The sequence below is a fragment of the Neocloeon triangulifer genome, unplaced genomic scaffold, assembly GCF_031216515.1.
Source record: "Neocloeon triangulifer isolate White Clay Creek 2 clone unplaced genomic scaffold, ASM3121651v1 ptg000004l, whole genome shotgun sequence".
NCBI lineage: Eukaryota > Metazoa > Arthropoda > Insecta > Ephemeroptera > Baetidae > Neocloeon > Neocloeon triangulifer.
This window is the reverse complement of record NW_026775547.1, coordinates 3,965,614-3,984,294: the sequence shown is the minus strand read 5'-3', so window position 1 is coordinate 3,984,294 and position 18,681 is coordinate 3,965,614. Positions and strand designations below refer to the sequence as shown.

The 18,681-nt window shown below is 39.5% G+C and overlaps 1 protein-coding gene across 4 annotated transcripts; it reads left to right on the top strand.

Annotated features, from left to right (window-relative positions):
• Nucleotides 1–1,231: 1,231 nt before the first annotated feature.
• Nucleotides 1,232–17,827, top strand: LOC132193330 (la-related protein 4). 4 transcript variants are annotated; one of them, XM_059613935.1, is made up of 10 exons: nucleotides 1,232–1,416; nucleotides 7,467–7,584; nucleotides 10,683–10,926; nucleotides 12,079–12,215; nucleotides 12,274–12,386; nucleotides 12,715–13,415; nucleotides 13,469–13,708; nucleotides 13,797–14,066; nucleotides 14,128–14,510; nucleotides 14,793–17,827. In XM_059613935.1, the coding sequence occupies exons 1-10, from the start codon at nucleotides 1,285–1,287 to the stop codon at nucleotides 14,948–14,950; spliced, it is 2,496 nt and encodes an 831-aa protein (XP_059469918.1). In that variant the 5' UTR covers nucleotides 1,232–1,284; the 3' UTR covers nucleotides 14,951–17,827. The 4 variants fall into 4 exon arrangements, with proteins under 4 accessions (XP_059469918.1, XP_059469917.1, XP_059469919.1 ...); XM_059613934.1 differs by lacking the exon at nucleotides 1,232–1,416 and adding an exon at nucleotides 5,879–6,118; XM_059613936.1 differs by lacking the exons at nucleotides 1,232–1,416; nucleotides 7,467–7,584 and adding an exon at nucleotides 9,058–9,194.
• The last annotated feature ends 854 nt before the right edge of the window (nucleotides 17,828–18,681 follow it).

The following is an 18,681-nucleotide window of genomic DNA, read 5'->3' as shown; positions in this document are numbered from 1 at the left end:
CATAAGCCATATAAAGCAGGCGCTTGCTGAGGCAGCCCCAAATTTAACCCCTCTCTTCACGCAGTGGGTGCTCATAACTACACCAACAGCTTCTTTGGCACGCAATGTGAAGAGAAAGTCTCCTGCTTATTCGCTTTGTTCATTTCTGTGATATTGATATGCAGGATAAATAGGGATTGCGACAAATCGGTTCCAATTATAATTATATGAATTATATATTTCCTTTCAATTCGCGACAGGACAGCGGGGGCGTTAAACTTTGGGCCTTTATATAGTCGGTTTCATATATTTATTTTTTGAATTATAATCAGTTTTAATTACGGTGCAAGAATATAAAATTAAAATAAATTTTTAGTTTAGAAATAATTTAAAGAACTTAATCATAATTTTTTGTCATCATTCAATATATTGTTTGTTCTCATTTATCACGAAATTAGAATATTTAATTGATATTTAGGAATAATTTTTTTCAAAAATTTAATATCCAAGTTTCAATTAATATAAAACTTTGATTGAAAAAGATCAAAAGAACAGATATAACAAACAATTGCGAAAAAAAATTAGCTCAAAATATCTGTAAAAATAAAAATATTGCTGCTTATTATTATCATCACATATTATGCAGTCTCTGGTCCCCCATCAAATGTATAACATGCGTTTCTACACTTCATATGCAAAAATGAAATATGAGAAGGAATCAGGATTATGGCATGTTTAGACAAGTGTCGCTAACAAGAATGAATGGCTTGTCTCACTTTTCAAGAGACTTTACCAAAAAAATACCTCCTTTATTATCTTATCAATTTTTTCCTCCAACCGTTGTTTTTATTCCTCGAGTCTCACTTTTGTTAAATAAATTATACACGGATTCCAAAAATAGGCAGCAACTTGTTAGCCAGACTAGTGCGAATACATAATCGCACAAAAGATAAAAGGGGGTGAAAGAGCGGGGGATGCGCGAACAGAGAGGAGACACAATATGGCTCAAGCACGCCCCACATGTGTCACGGTCGTTTACGTGGGTGTCCCATCAGCCGAGCCATCGGCCGACAATAATTAAATAACGGCGGCTGCACGCAGATAATATAGTAGAGCGAGGGTGGCTTGACGGGCCGGGTGTGGCGCGAGACGAACCCCCGATGGCGCCGCGGCGTCAGCGAGGGAGAGGCGCACACGGGCGCGCAGCTCGGTGTGTGGCAGTCGGTGTAGTTCAGTCAGTCGCACTCAACAGGTCCACGGTGTGGTGCTCGCAGCTGCCGTCGGCTGCCACGCGGGCATGTCCCGATGCCAAACACACGGGCCAAAACAACAACACCTGCCGTGACGCCCTTCATCGAGCCGATCGCAGCCTACCTCGACGCCAATGGCACCTACGTCTGCACGGCCTTCAACCCGCGATGCTTCGTCGTTCAAAAGGTACCTTATTTTTTCACATTATTTTATTCTGTTCCATCCAGAATATCCGTTCGCCGCGATTTTACTTGTCGCTTTGCCCGAGCAGGGTGGTTTGGCGCGGGGGTGCCTTCGCCGGGGGTGGCCGGGCCTTTCCCGAGGGGCAGCGGGCGGTCGGCGGGCTGTCGGGCCGCCACCGCCGGAGTGAACATGCACGACGTGTGCCCATGACTTGGTACGTCTTGGGCCCAGGGTTGAGTCTCTCGCGCCATGTTTGGATCAATACAAGAGCCGCGAGTGCCCACCCATCTCTCTCTCTCGCCTCGCACAGAGGGAAGGGGCTGCTCTGCTCCTCTCGCGCTGATGCTGTGTATATATCTTGGACGAACGAACGCGCGGGAAGGCAGCCGGGTGACGTCAGCGGAGAACACGTGGGTGGATGGAAATGATCGGTGCGGATGGAGAGGTGCGCGCGGGCCGCTCTATCTCGGCCGGGGCTATTTTTAGATTCGCGACTCTCTCTTCTCGCGAAATTACTGCCGCTTTTGCACCCCGAGCCATCTCCTTTGTGTGCTGCTCTGCGGTTTCGCACCCTTCGTTGTTGTTATTATTTTTTGTTTGCAACACTTCATTGTAATTAGGAATAATGGTCAGCGAGAAATGAATTAACGCGGCGGTCCCGAGAGATAAATTGTTTAATCAACGAAACACATAAAAGTCCCGCTCGTTGTCTGCTCGCTTTTTTATCGAGTTTGTTTTTTGCTGTGGTGTGGCGGCGGCGGCGGCGGTCTGCCTGAACGCATCTTTTCTCGCTCCATTGATATTTTCCTGCTCACCGCTCACTCTATTAATGGGCCGGCGGCCGCTATTCTCTCTCTCGCCGACGTGGAAAGAACGCTTCGATTTTCGGTGCGCCCACCCTTCTCGACTCCTTTTGCTCTCACTCTTTGCCCCACAACTTTTTGACGTTGTGGCAAAACCACACCATCGCGCGCATTTTTTCTCAGAAAAGTTAAAGGTCGTACACACAGGCCAAAGTTTGATGCCTCTTTAAAAGGCAAAAGTGAATCCTTCAGGCGGATTATATAAAATAAGTTTTCCCTTTTCATTTCACAAGAAAATATTGATTGTTGAATATTTTAACTTTAATACGTGATATTTATTTCGACTGAATTTTAGGACTTGATTGATTATTATTTTGAGGAGAGAATGCGGGATAATATTAACACACTAAGTTAGTACCTGCAACTTAGCATGCGAATACCCATCATTGATCTGATTTTATACCTGAATATATTGCATATGAAGAAAAACAAAAAAATGTCAATATTCATCATGCATCTACGTTTCAAGGTTTTTAAGGACTTTGGTATATAATAATTTTGATCTCAAGGTAAATAATAGATAACTTTTAAATTATACATGAAAAATATTATATTCAATATATAAATGCAAACTATTTTCATCATTTCATAGATTTTTTTAAGCATCATAATATAACTCTACTAACTTTAAAATTTAATCAATCTGATCAAAAATTTTTATGCTACCTAATTTCTTGAATGAAATAATTCAATAAATATACACATTGTTTTAGTATGCATTTTATAAATAAATTAAAATTTAGAGTTCAGAGATTTGTATTTTTATTCTTTTATATACCAATAAACTTACCATAATTCTAACTAACGATAAGGAAAATGAGCCTAAAATAATAATAATAATAATTTGCAAAAGTTTAACAACTACGACCAGAAAATATTGCTCCTTTCCTTTAATCTTATTCAGCCAAATAGATAAATTTGTTTTAATCTTTGTGTGAACTAATTGTAGCCCCTGGAAATATTAATTGCACTGCCGGTTGCATTGGTTCTTACCATACCATCTTACTCTATCAGCTTATTAGTGAAATCTATTTCTGTGAGCTCATTTTCTTGAGATATTTAACAAAATGCGGCTGCAAAAATAGCTTCATTATTGGCAAGCTGCTAATGAGTGCAATGGCCTCGCGCGGGTTTTAATTAATCAGCACACGCATTCAACCCGCAGCTGTATAGAAAGGTGCACATGTATAATTATTACTTCGTGCTCCTCTGACGGCTTTTCTCATTTTCCAGCGAAAATTACTTTGCGGCTTGTCGATGTGGTGAGATTTCTCGCTCGGCGGTACACACCAGTGTCTGGAAATAAGTAGGCGCAACGACGAATCGCTGCAACTGGCAGCAGAGCGGAGGCGTGCGTGTTGCATACCCTCCTTCTTCTCCAGGCGCTTCCATGTCGCGGTCGACAATACGCGAAACAAGCAACCGATGCTTTTCTTTTGTCTCTCATACGCATATCATTTGCAAACATCTTGCCGACGAAAAAAAAGAAGCTTTTTTGTATTATTTAAAGTTGTGCGAGGAAAAGCTGCTTTTCTCAAACTTATGGAAAATCTTGTTTGCGTCCCAGTTAATGATGTGCTGCGGCGAACAAACAAGAGCGTGTGCACGAGATTTATGGATGAGCTTCCTGGAAGGGCCTGCTTGCGAATTGCGCACGGCCAAAAAGTTGAATGTGGCGCACTCTTGTCATAAAGCGAAAAAGTAGGAGAAAGCACAGAGACACGCAATTTTATCTGCGGCAAGATAAATCGTAACTCTCTCAGTGCAAAAGCTGTATGACATGACGTCTGCGATTCGATAAAACTGGGCAGGCTAAACGAGAGGAGACGCACCCGCCCACGCAAACGCGTCATTTCGCAAATTGCTTCTCGCGCGATTTAGGTATTACATCTCGCATTTAAGCTTGACGTCCAGGACAAAACAAACTGCGGAAGCAGTGTCAGGAAATTTAAATTTATGATCCGCTGGAGGCTATTTTTACTCTAAATACAAATAACGTTTAACGTTACAAAATTGATTTTGTTCCGAAAAGTAAGCCTCAAAATACAATTAAATTTTGTGCAAATTTTTTTTTTATTATTTTATTGATTTTCCATTCAATAGTTACATACATTGAAATACAGAAAAACTTCAAATTAAATTCAATGATCTTACCAAAAATATACACATGAAATAAAAACAATTTTTGAGTGTTTGGTTTATTTATTTTCTATATATATACTTCAGAAAAAAATTTTAGGTTTATTTGTTTATGCACGCCAATTTTATAATCATTTTTTTTATAATTCTGTGCAATTTGATTTTTGTAAAAAAGTCAATATCTTTACTTTAAATCTTAATTTCTCTCCCTTTAGTGAAAAGGTTATAAAATGTGTATGCACGTGTAAATGATGTCAAAGGGAAAGATAAACAAAATTTCTGTCTCCTTTACGTTTATATTTTAGAGAGGAAGTTGTTGCTGGGGCATGCGATATCAGATTTCCACAAGTTCAATCAAAGTTGAGGAAAAACACAAACAAATGGATTTTTCAAAGATAGAGTTTCATGGCTTCTGCGAAAAAGCTTTTGCAGTGCTTTCCAAATGCACCCTCGTTTGCGCTACGGAATGGCCAGAGGAGGAAAATAATTATGATATTTCACTGCGGAAACCATACCTGTTCTCAAATTCGTATTGCATTTCAAAGTTCACGTTTTCTCTTTCATTAAACTCAACGTGTAAAAGCATGTCAAAGGAACTTTTAGAGCAGCATTTTCTTTGGCAATCCAGTTTTGTTTGCAAATGAATAAATTTTATAATACATAAGCAAAAAGTTAAAAATAAATATTTATATAACTTATTTATATTAATTTGGGGCAAATTTAATTATTTTTAATGCTCTTTAGTTTTAAAATTAAATTGTGTTGCTGCTCCACCAGAAATCTCTGATCGAATCAAGATTCAAATTTTTATTATAAGACCTGTGGTAAAAAAAAAATATAAGTAAGAAACAAATCAATACCTTTTCATATTTTTTATTTAATTGATTTAGTTTTAAGTTCTCTGTGAAATTTAATCAAATAGAAGAAATTACAATTGAAGGCTATAAAAATGGGTATTCCGGAGAAAATTTCAAAGTGAACAATGTTTTGAATCATTTAAGTTTTGAAAAGTTTCCAATCTTTCTGAATGGCTTATTCGAAAAGTAAATTTAAAGTGTTCAAAAATTTAATTTATTATTTTTATGGGTGGAAAACAAAATAGCTCAGCCAATTTTTGCTATGGTTTGCGTCCCTATTGCAGAAGACTTGCTTTTTTTTTTTTAATAAAAAGACGAAAATTTTCATTAATTGGGATAAGAACAAGAACATTCGCACGGCGGAGCAAAAACAACAGAGCGGGTCGTGTCGGCGTTAAATCGCCTCGTGATCGTTGCCAAACATCCTTGACTTCACCTTAAGTTAGTGCGGCACGCCGTACGTCAGCGCGCAGAGCAAATAATAAAAAAACAGAATCGCGGCGGCCGGTCGGGGCTGCTGGTGAATGTCCTAACGGCCTGCAAAGACGATCATTGCAGAAATGCGTTGCGTTAGAGCTGTTGCATTTTTAGTGTAGGTGGAGCCAATGGTGTGAAATGCTGCGTTGCACCAAAAGAAGAGCAGAGCAGCTTTCTCGGTGGCCGAGCTCTCGCTTGTAGGGGTCAGTTGGTGGTCAGCGACCGTCCAAAATGGACCTGGTCGCCGAGACCATCTGCTGCTACCCCGACGCTTACTTCAATTCGATTATGGAATCGATGTACTTCGCCGACTTTTTCGTGAAATGCGCCGGTTCGCCTCCGGAATTTCACATTTTCTGCACTTCACCTGTGAGTTGAACAATGTTTAAATGTCAGGTTTTTCTGTGTTCACATATAAAAAAATTGCCCCATAATTTGCAGAAAAAATTTGGGAAAATATTATTTAAAAATTTTGTGATAAGAAACTGAATAATTTGGAACGTTGTAAGTTAAAAATTAATTTCAATACTTTTTTATTGAATAAAAAATTTGCTCTAATTAATTTCTTAACGTTTTGATTAAAAATTATTAAAATAGTGAGAAAACAATTTTTAACCATTTCCTTTTTACCTGATCAGATTTAATTTTAGCCACCCCTGATTTATCTCTCCGTGCTAATTACACGCCTCTGATTACAAGTATAAGGGATTTGTAATTAATGAGCCGGCGACTTGTTGTGTGTTGCAATGAAATGCGACTGCTGAATGTAATTACGCGCGTCAAATTATATCGAGAGCGCCGCTCTGCAAATGACAGGGTGGTGTGTCGCGCACATGTCGACCGGAGAGAAGTGTGTGTGTATATATGCGTGCCATTAGGCCGCATAAAACTTAATTGAACTTATCACACTGGAGACTGCCGGAGCAAACATTAACGTCGTCAAGTGCAAACGCGGCGTGCTATACTCTCTTGCCCTTTACAGTGGTATATTAATTAAAAACTCGTATGTAGAGAGAAGGCGAACTTAGTTAGGCGCTAATTGAAGGAACCTGTAAGAGTTGAAAATTAATAAGGTGGAAAGCCAGGGGAAAGTGCTAAAACTGAAAATTAAATTTCATTGTTAGCATTATTAAAATTTAAAATACCTTTTTCAATTTTTATTTTATTATTATTCATAGATAATGCTTTCATTTGTTATTTAAATCAAAATATTTTGAGCCATTAAATCATCATTGGTTAATTAATTACTAATTTGAATGTATTTGAATACATTTATCTTAATTAGACAATTACTATATAAGTTGTGAACGTCCTTGCATCACAATAATAGAACTGAGTTTAATTAGTTTTGTTTAAAATTAAACATGGCCCGATTGGTCAAAATTAGACTATTTTTTCTCAATCAGCCGCTTGTAAGCAAAAAATTTTTTATCATGCAATTTTTTCTTAGCTGATTTCATAATTTTTTTCTTTCAACATGATTGTTTAATTGTAAATAATAATAATTTTGTTTGTAGTTAAAATTCAAAGAATTTTAATAATGTTTATAAACGCCATTTCGGATCATTATAATTTTCAGTATTAATTTTTATTTAAACCAATATACACCTAAATAAATGTGGATTGGAATTTTCGTGCGTCAATGCTAATAATTTACATCCCGCAGAGCATCTTCGGAATCCTGTTTTAATCGCATTCCTTTCAACTTGTGTTGCAGGTGACTTCAGGTGTGCGACAATTTTTTCCCGACCAAGACAAGTTGGACGACTATGGCACCGACGACACGGATTCAGACTCGCCAGACACTGTTGCTTCCAACTCTTCACACACGGAGGGTGAGTAAAGCAAACAATTCCTCTGCCGCCGGAATCCAGCCGAGAGCAAAGGTCGAAAAGTCATAAATAAAATTCTCGATCAAATCGCTCCGAATTTAATGGATTTTTAGCTGCCTCATTTTGATTACCATTATTTATCTCACACGGGAGCTGATTTATATTATCTGCTTTGTGCAATACCAAAAGTAATATATCATATCCTTCGGTCTGCGATGAGGACTGTGTGTGCATAAACGGCCGTCGTATCAACGCTCAAGGCCAGATCAAATCAGTTGCCAGGGTTATTTGAACTCGTCAATCAGCACTTTTTAATATTGCGCCCTTTTAGATTAAGGTGTACAAATCATAATTCACGATTTATCTCTTGCGCCGACAGCGTTCATTTTTTTATTTTTATTTGCTCAGTGAGTCAAATTCGCAGCTTAATTATATGGCATTACAAAAAAGCAGCTCTTGCGCGATTTAAAACCACTCTGGTTTTTGCGCGGTTTGGACATTTTTTCCATTACGCGTGCAAATATAAACAAAGAGGTAAAAATAATGATGATGTATGCTATTTGCAAATACGAACCGGAAGCAAATTGGCAGGTTGGCAAATAATTATGTTTTATAAACCGCTGCAAACGGACCATGAATATTCTAATTAAAATTTATCGAATTTAACCTTTGAGCTTCTCTACTCTGTTAAATTGCTTGAATAATTATTTTGTCTATTTTCCAAGATCAATAAATATTCTTTCATTACAAATATACAAGTAAAATAAAATTAGGTGTCAAAACTGATTTATTTGGTTCCCTTCTTATCCTTTAATTAATATTAAAAACGAGGAAAGAATTAATAGGTAATTAAAGGAAGTGAAGCGTAATTCACTGAAAAAAAAACAGGCATTTCGTCGTTGAATCAAATTAAAATATTTTCCTTTCATGTAATTGAGCTGCAGACACTCGCTGAGACTAGTCGAGCTCTTTTTTCCGAGATTTTCATTAAAAGTTATTTTAATGAGGAAAATCCGGTTGCTCAATTTCAACATGATGGGTTCCTCAAGTGGAAATTTCTTCCAATCCATGCTGAAATATTATAATTATAAAAAAAACATTTAAAAATAATTGTCTAATGAGAAAAAAAATTAGATATTTTATTATTTCTCGCTGTACTTTTGTTCTTTATTAGCACATATTGCCGAGCTAAAAATCGCTATAGGAGTGAAGAACTTAATTTTATTGCCAAACGCAACGGTGCGTGTGTTACTCAATTAATTATCTTTCCGACAAGCGAATAAAATTCACTAGACATAAGAGGGGAGCCGCATCTCGTCCGTTCTATTTAGCTCTTATAACTTCATACAGACACGGTGCAATTAACTCTTTCCGCGAAACGCATTCCTGCGACGCAAAAAGCATCACCGGCGGCTGTGTGCGTGTGAGGCCCGCGGAGTTAGTGGAGCAATTAGTGGTTTTTCGCGCTGCACGAGCGACGAGTGCGGCGGCGGCCGACAGATGGCGGCACCGGTGTCGCACGGTGATGCAACATTTCCCCTGGCATGTGCTGTTGTCGGCCATTTTGCAAGGTTAAGAAAGAATTGTGTTGAGATTGAGGGCTTCTTCTCTAGGTAAGAAACGCCTTTTCCGTCTCTTTCCCACCTCGATCCTGAGGTCGGTCCACGGCCGATTTTCCAGTGCGTTTTTCAGCCGGTGAGACTCGGGCCGAAGGGCCGTCGGCGACGTCGAATCGCTCTTTTGCAGCCGGGCCACGGCAGTTCGGCAGGGGATGCGAGGGCACATGGTGTCCGGGAGCGAAAATCTTCCGCCCACTGTCCCGTGAGCATCTGAAGGCCACTCAAATCTTGTCAACCGGCTTCCAGGGCCCACCGGCGGCCCACGTAAGGGGGCGGGGCCCCGTCACAGGGATGACCGCAATGTAGGCCAGCAGTGAACGGCACCTCGTTGTGCCAGGTCGTCAGGCCCACTTTGGCGAACCTCTCGTTTTTCGGCCGCCAGCGAACATCGTCCTTCCGGCCACGGTCGGCGCCGCACCTTCCGCGACTCGTTCGGAAGCCCTTCTGCACTCGCAAGCGGCGCTAATTGTCATGTGATGCAGTGGTGCGGGGGGCCGAGTCGGCCACAATGGAATTTTCGTGTGTTCCGTTTCCAAAACGTGACCGGGGGCTCGGGGGCCCTTTCACAAATCCCCCTCCGACCTTCGGCTGTCCGACCGCGGGGGTTTGCTTGCGACGACCTGAACTTTTCATTCGGGACTTTTTGATAATTGCTCCGTCATAAATGATAGGCTCATCATAGATTCCAATTTGAAACTAAAATTAACTTTTTTCCGTCCGCATTCTGTGTTTACATCCTGTAAACTTCGTTAATTCAAACCATATGTGCGCCAATTTTTCCCAATATTAGTAATTTCGGGAAAATTTCGGCTTTTGTAAATTATTAAGTCGATTTGATTAATTTTTATTGATTTTATTTTAGAAAATTACTTCTAGAACGATCAATATTTCCCATGAATTAAACTATTATGAAATATTTAAATTTCCATCATTTTCAGACAGTGTTTGCACTTTTGTCCAATATAATTTTTGGCATTGAAAATAAAAATATTTTATTTAATTATCATGTTGTTATCTAAATGTACTGCAGGCGCTGAGAAAGAGATAAACTTTTTAAGCGGAAACGCAGCTCAATTTGCCAAGATTGTTTGTTAATCTGCTAATTAGCTCCGCCCTGCCGAATGGGCGTTTGCAAAGTAGCCTCCGATTTGCATATTATTGTGTCTTTTGCTGTGCCGTAGAAGGAAGGAAGGGTCTCGTGTTTTGTGTGTGTATACTTTTCCACTCGCACACTCGAGGGTAGTGGCGTGATCAATAGTGACTGCCGACATGAAAGACAGACACACTACGGTATTGCCAAAAATTTCCAGCCGCATCGAACAGTAATGCAGGCGAGGAAAATTGCTTTTATCAATTCGATAAAAATGCAGGCAGCGATTAGATTGAGATTTTTTCGTTAAAAAAATTCACCATTCCATTCACTAGTCTTATATTCTCTTCAACCGAGAAACCAAATAATTAATTCTCTCTTCCTCTGCCTAGGTTACGTGTACATGAATGGGGACATTGAGAAGATCCCTTCAGGGGTGGCTTTCGCCGCGCCCACCCCTGACCTCCAGGCTGCCGGCGCTTCAGAATCTGACAGGCATTTAGTCAACGGGGACGACGCGATGCCGACTGGGGCGGCGGCCAGCGGCCAGAGCCCTAACACGGCCAACATGACCGCAGCCGAACTGGAGCAGCTCAAACAGTTGCTCGCAACACAACTCGAGTACTACTTCTCGAGGTGAGCCAAATTTTCATTTAATATTCTCAAAGTATTCAATTCAGTCATTTTCCTTTGATTAACTTTGTTATATTTTGGATGCCTCTTTATATTAATAAATACCGAAGAACCGCAAGTTTATTTTATAAATGTATATTTATCTCGCAAAAGTGTTAAAAGTTAAACAGGATTTTCCTTGTTGATACTACTTATCTTATTTAAAATATTTCTTTACACACAAAAAACTTCCATTCCATGATGCTCAATCATTCATTTAAAGGCTCCCTTGGACTTTGACCTAAAGGGATCCTAAGAGATAAATAAATACATAATATTCTTCAATTCCCTTTTATATTAATATGTATGTTCTGAATGTTCATGCATCAAAGTTGGGAGAATAAATGAGCACAGATTGTAGAGTTTTCTTATAATTTTGTACAAGCAGCTGAATTTTTTTATGAAAACTTACTGAAATTGTCTGTCAGTACTTCAGATTTGGATCAAATTATTTAAATATTTATGGCAAAATAATTGAATAGTCCATCATAATTAAAAACTCTAGAAACTAGAGTGAATTTCCTGAAAACTTACTTCCGTTAATTTTTTAAAATATAGTCTGCTGGGTAATTATTTGTTTAAATGGTATTACGAGTTGGCAAAATTTTGTGTGCATTTTTAATTGAATTACTTTTTAAGAAAGAGAAAAACATTATTTTATGGTAGAAATTCACTTCTTTTAAATAACGATGATTGAATTTGGAGAAAGCACCTAATTAGAGCCAGAGTCCTGTTGATAAGGTTTTTGGTGTCGAATGAGTGCGAAAGCAGCATACATTCCTCTCGTCAGTCTAGAAAGTCATTCATGGCTCTCTGTTTGGCTTGAGGTGTACAAATGTTCATTTTTGGATAAGGAATTCCATTCATATTTTGACGCCTATCCCAACATTAACTGCCGCGGCTATGACGCTCAAGCAGTTCTCACATATATTAATTACAGAGCAATTACGACAGCTGTGTAAATAAAAGAAAAGTTTTGCTCGTAAAACCGGGATCTATGCTCTCAGTTGAACTTTTATCTGTTAGTGTTATTAAGAAAGTAAACGTCGCATTCCCAAAGTATTGACGACATAGGAATGAATCACTTCTTGTAACATCCAAACTTATTTGTTCCAGAGAAAACCTTGCAAGTGATACGTATCTGCTGTCTCAAATGGATAACGACCAGTACGTCCCAATTTGGACTGTTGCTAATTTTAACCAAGTTAAAAAATTGACAACAGACATCAAATTAATCACCGACGTTTTGAGAGGTACTAATTTTCCTTATCTAATGCAAATATACGACGCTGAATTCCAATGTGATTGCAGAATCTTCGATAGTCCAAGTGGACGAGGAAGGTCTTAAGGTGAGGCCTAACCACAAGAGGTGCATAGTCATTTTGAGGGAAGTTTCCGAGAATACTCCTGCCGAAGAGATTGAAGTAAGTCTCCAGTTATTACATAATATTTTCCACTTCTCATAAGTGGATCTGTAGACACAAATATTCTCTTTATTTTACCCTGAATGAGCGTTAAAAAAAATCTCAGTAAAATTTGAATTTGCAATACATGCTTCCTTTTTTACCAGATTTAATAATTTATGGAAATAAATCCCAAAGGATGTGGTTGTGGTATCCCTTGGTTTCTCCCAAAACTCATACAAAATATTTTAATCTGCCATAAAAACCACACTTTGGTGGCCCTTGATTATATTTTGTTCAGGACTTTTTGATTATGTCTTGAATTAATTTGTTTTTAAACTATTTTCAGGGTTTGTTCTCAAGTGAAAACTGCCCCAAATGTGTCTCCTGCGAGTTTGCGCACAACAACGCTTGGTACGTAACCTTCGAGTCGGACGAGGATGCTCAACGTGCTTACCGCTTTCTTCGAGAGGAGGTGCGCGAGTTCCAGGGCAAGCCGATTATGGCACGCATAAAAGCCAAACCCATGAACAGGCTACCCATGAACAACACACCATCATCAACCACCGGCCCGAAGAATGGGTTCCGCAGTCCGCCAGTTTACGAAACTGCGCGCACCTTCACCCCTACCATGGTCTACGCCAATGGTACCTCGGCTTCCACGCTGAACTTCCCCAACGCGGTGCAAATCATCTACCCTCCTCAGCAGCCGACACCTCAGCCCTCCTTTGGATACACCCCGCCCATGATCCCTTGGCCACCCAGCCATGGTCAGCCTTATTACGACATCGGCAGCGTTTTCACAGTCAACGGCCTCGCTCCTCAGAGCCCCTTCCCAAAGCCCCCATCCTCAAAATTCAATACCCGCTCAAAAAAGCGCCCACCTACCAGCTCCAGTCTACCCGACACGTCGAGAGTAGCGACCATTGTGACGCCTTTGGCTGCCGCCCCGGTGGTGATGCCCAAGACTGCTTTGCTCGACTCGAGACAAGACGAGATGAGAGCTGACGAAGACAGGAGAGGTGATAAAGATGCTACCGGATCTCTGAGGTAACCAATTATGAAAATTGAAATTCTTATCTAATCAACGCAAATTTTTGCAGGCAAAGGAGGCGCAGAAAGGAGGACGACGTCAGAGCTCCTAGTGGATCGGTGCGAGCCATGGCCAACAGCCCCCAGCCAGTTGCGACTCCTGTTGCCTCCGTTGTGCAGCCTGGCCCTAAGTTTGACTTGGAGGCCACTGCTTTTCCTCCCTTGCCCGGTCTGGACCAGGAATCAAGCACCAAAGCGCCTGCCCCTGAACAGCTTGAGACCTCAGCTTCACCGTCACCTTGGGAGAGCAGGTACGATTCTGTCGAAAAACGTTTCTTTATTTACTTGAAAGTTACAGTATTGAGCCTTGTCAAGAATTATGTTTTCTTCTGTGTTCAGGCTCTCTGATGTGGTGAAAGGCACAGCCAAAGCAAAGGTTTCTACGTCCAGCTCTCGTGATAAAGACCTCCCAGCTCAGCCTGAAGTGACTGCCACTCCACCGCCACCTCCTACTCCCACAGCTGCTTCTGTTGTTTCTTCGGCGCCGAAGACTGTGGCAGCAGTGGCAGCGACTCAGCCCAAAGTAGTGAAAGCAGCGGCAAAAGTAGAAGAGGCACTAACAGAAACACCACCCACTCCTGTTGCCACCCCTCCAAATTTCCCTGAAAAGTGAGTTGTGGCCCTTGTTGTTATAAATGAATTTAATAAAATTTTCACTGTCTATCCTCAGGTCGGTCAAAAGCATGGCCGATAAATCCACGAAGACTGATGATGCCTTGCTGAACGGAGAGGTGAGCGGCTCCACCGCCAAGTCAGCTCCCGAAGCCACCCGCTCCATGGCGGCCGCCAAAGCAGCCCCGCCTGCCCCCGTGATGGCCAACGCCTCTACAATGACTAACCCTATTGAGAAACCAAGCAGCAACAACAACAATGTGAACAGCCAAGACAACATACCCAATGCACCGTCTCCCCCGCCAGGCTCAAAACTCAGCTATGCACAAGTGGCGCAACACCACAGGGAGAAGCAAATGAGGGAGGAAAGAAGCAAGTCTGAGTCAGAGGGAGGCAGCACTACCAGTAGCAACAATGGCAACAAACAACCTGAGCTTAGAGGTAGGACGAGATAATTGCAAATATTTTGTTGGCAAACTCATCTTATGAAAAGTTAAAGGAAAATGTAGATTACCAAAGAATTTAATGTTACAAATAATAGTTGGATTTGTATTAAATTTTGAATCATGTGGATAAATTTTCTTTGTAAAAAGAACCTTTAAAAAATACACAATGCCATAATTGACTAACGGCTTTGGTTTTTTGCTCTGGCTGAGCCAATTGAAATATTTTTCATGCATGCTAATAGTAGTGAACTAAAACCATTCATCCTTGTTTAAGCAGATGTTATAACTTCAACCGCAACAAAAGAGGGCATTGGGCAGAGGATGGGTCGTGGCGGCGGCGGCCGACCCAATCAGCAGGGCGACAGAGGCCAGTACCATCAGAGAAATCGCCGCAATGATGATCGTCGGATGCGAGAACCTCGGTCACCCAAGTAGCACTCGCTTTTGTCAGAACTATTGACATCTTGACGGCGCCCGTCAGTGGTGCTCCACCTAGAGACACTGTGAGTGTCTCGCAAGTGAAATAAGAAAATAGTGTCGCTCGAAATATTTTTGATTAAAGACGACCTTGCAAGCAAAAGTAACAAGAAAGAATACTACACAATTGGCAACGAGGAGTGAAAAAGAAGATGGATGGCTCTAAAGAATCAAATATTTTTGGGACACCCTTGATTGTAGCTTGCAGCCTTAGATCCCCGCCAGATGAAGAGATATGTGGGTGCCGAGTGCTTGATTGCATAATAACTGTGATAGCCCATGTGTGTAATCCTGATCAATGGTTGTTTTAATTTTCGCCTGACACCACGACTACCACCAACGCTGCTGCTGCTGCTACTTCTTCTCTTTCTAATACCTATCGATAATCACAGGGTAAAGCCAACTTTTGTTTTAGCTCCCTAAGCTCTCAACGGAGCCGCCCGAATTTTTAAGTTTTTAACAGACGACCCAAAAAGAGGGCATGCACTTAACGCAGAAGATTAGGTATGTGTTTTTATTGCGTGATAATTGCACTTCATTTTGTGGTCTGTTGGCATTTTGTGGTCGGAACGCAAACAGCATCTTTGGCTATGTCTTCCAAAAGCGGACCTTTTTTGACATTTTTATTTTTCAAATATGCACAGTCCTTGCCTAAGCATTTACCGCCTCTTTACTCTTTTTTTTTTAAATATCTCGACTCGCGCGATCGCTCTTTTTACCAAACAAGTTTGCGCCTCAGTCCGATATCTTGATCCGTTCGCGCAAGGAACACCAATTACGATTTACTCTCGACAATTGGACGCGATTGAACCTATATCAAAGTCCTCTCGTTACACTTTTCTAGATTCCGTCTGGGAATTCTCGCAAGGCTTGACGAATACCTTTACAACCCATTACCTAATCGCGACCACAAAATGATCGATATTTGTAGGGATTTTCTTGATTTTTTTTGTTAAGGCCTTAATAATTAATAAATAATTTTTGCTTCAATGTACGTTTCTCTTGCTTTATGCTGTTTGTATTTTCCAGTAAATGTGATCACTTTTTGAAAGTCCATTTGTTCATGATGATGACGTTGATAATGATGTGTAACAATGCTGTATGGTGGCTTAACCAACCATCCAACCAACCCTGATCGATTTTGTTTCAACAGAAAAGGGGCATGCATGACAGCCCCTCTCAATCCCCGCCCCAAAATGAACATGTTGAAAATGAAGATGAAAAGTTAGTTGTCGTGTTGTAAAATAAACAGAATATTAATTAACATGAGATGACGATGATGATGATAATAATAATGAAATAGGCTAGAATGGATTATTATGATTATAATTACACTACGTTTATTAATTATTATTTAAGAGTTGTTTTTGTTGTGTGTTCTGCTCTTTGAGTTTCACAGCCACTTAAAAAAAAGCGAGAGATAACACACGTGTAGGAAAAAGTAAGTGGATTACAAGAAAATAGAAATACATTTGGGGCTGTGGGTTGTATAAACATGATCCAGAAAAATAATGGAATACACTTGGAAAAAATAAATAAATATCACACACGACACAACATGTGGACATGAAAGTTATTTATCAAATCACAATTTGTGGTGGAACAAGAATGAAGTTTAAAGTTACAACTATGTTAAATAATTAATAATTATTTAATTGCAGCAGTTCCTTGGTATACTAAATAAATAAATAATAAATATTATAGCTGTTAGCTTTCGGCATTTATTGATACATAAATGGCATAAAGAACTCATCGACCAAAAAATGATGTAAAATACTACAATACATTAATAGTGGCATTACATTGCTTCAATTAGGCTGTACTCATTTTGGCACTGTTTGGCTACATTTGGTCTCATGAAATGCCCAGGCCAGCATATCTCACTGTTGCGAATTGTCCAACAAAAAAGAAACAGTATCGAAAAGAGCAAACTAGTTGAAAAAAAGTAACGAAGCAAAGAGTTTGTAAGTGAACTCCAAATTAGGAGCCACCAAAACGTAGCTACTCACAAATCAAGCCAAGTTAGCCGAACTGCTGAAGTGAATTTTGGTACTTTGAAAGAAACGCGAATACAAGCTGATTATTTTGGCAAACGTGTTGGTTATTTTATAATTTTGCACAAAAAGGGTAAATACTATCTCTATGATTATCAATTGTATACACTTGATTATATTTGTAATTTGAACACGTGTTGAATGATTACGTTTCACGACCGACTCTGATTCTGTGTACGCAGACTCACCGTCTTTCGGCTTCATCAGGCATGAATTCTGTGCAAAAACCGTGAGCCCTTTCTTTGCAATTTAGCTGGAAAACAAAAAGATCACTCGTCTACTAATAATTCTAATTGTGGAAGTAACTATGACAAAAATCAGTGCCGCAGTGTGCCATGATAAAAAGAGAGTTCTAAATAATCTAGCCGTTGCAGATCAGAGAGATTATAATTGAGCCTATTATTATTGCTGAAAACGAAATTCGTTTCTGGTGAAACAGAATGCGATGGAAGAAAGAAAAAAAACAGTGACATCGGCGGAAAGAATTAATAAAAATTTAATGTTGTTTACAAACAAAAGGAAACTGAGATACACATACTGAAAAATTAAAAATGCAAACGTGGAAAAATTAATAAGAAACTTGTGAACTTTGCAAAAACGTAAAAGAGGATTTTTAAGTGTGTTGTTGTAACGGATGGCATCGCGAATATCATCTCTAACTAATAACCAATAATACATTATTGTGTATGGGAGGGATCGAGTTTTATCTTTGTTTGTTTTATTTTGCTGTTCTTGAGAAATGAAAATGAAATGAAAAAGTTACTCAAAAAGGCCAAAAACATACTCGTGTTTCATTTATTCAACCCTTATACACGACGTTATATAACTCCCGCCAGCGGTTGCAGAAGCATGCGTACTATTATTGATCGGGGCCAAAATTTCCAAGAATCGCCCCACTTGGGCAACTTGCTGCGCACTTTGGCGCCCTTTGACATTTCGCAATCCATTCATAAAGCCAGGGGGCCGGTTCCTGCAAGCATGATGCAATTTATTTGAACCCTGTGTGGAAAGGTCGCTGCCGGGTCAAACGGTTAAAAATAAATAAAGCAATTTAATTGAAAAAGTTGACTTTTTTAGTCCAGTTTAGTCATCAGCTTACCTTTTGAGAGCGAAAAGTGAGCAAACTGGTTATGGTCACTCTTCTTGAGACTCTTGCTTTGTATGTAATTGGATTGTCGGTAGACAGAGTAGCTCAAAGCTTAATGATGAGTCAACCTTTGTTTGGGTTTTTGTTTCACTGTGTTCACCAAAGACACCAGAGAAAACAGCACCTTGTTTTGGCCTTGACTTTGGAGACGAGATAGCGCAGCTGAAGTACAACAATTTTGGGACAACGGCCGTATTAAGTATGGAAAAAAATTGTTTATTATATAATTTTGATTATAAAAATTGATGATCAATGAATGAAAATTGAAATTAATAATTATAGATAGAAATTAAAAAATAATGATTGCCAAAATAAGGCAGTGAAATTTACAAAAGTTGGTTAAGACGATGCTCTATAGCCTCAAATAGTTTGATCTGATAAAAAAGATGAAAAAATAAAAATGCATTTCAATGTATTTATTATAAAGTACTTTTTTATATCAAATATTTATAAAGGAAGTAAAGAGTCTTTTTGATTATTTATCATTA

What these genes read in the sequence shown, in the direction of transcription:
- LOC132193330 (XM_059613934.1), top strand. Translation starts at nt 5,981, where the DNA reads ATGGACCTGGTCGCCGAGACCATCTGCTGCTACCCCGACGCTTACTTC. An exon ending in ACATTTTCTGCACTTCACCT is followed by an intron (nt 6,119 to 7,466) that starts GTGAGTTGAACA and finishes CTTGTGTTGCAG; the next exon opens with GTGACTTCAGGTGTGCGACA. An exon ending in CCGTCACCTTGGGAGAGCAG is followed by an intron (nt 13,709 to 13,796) that starts GTACGATTCTGT and finishes TTCTGTGTTCAG; the next exon opens with GCTCTCTGATGTGGTGAAAG.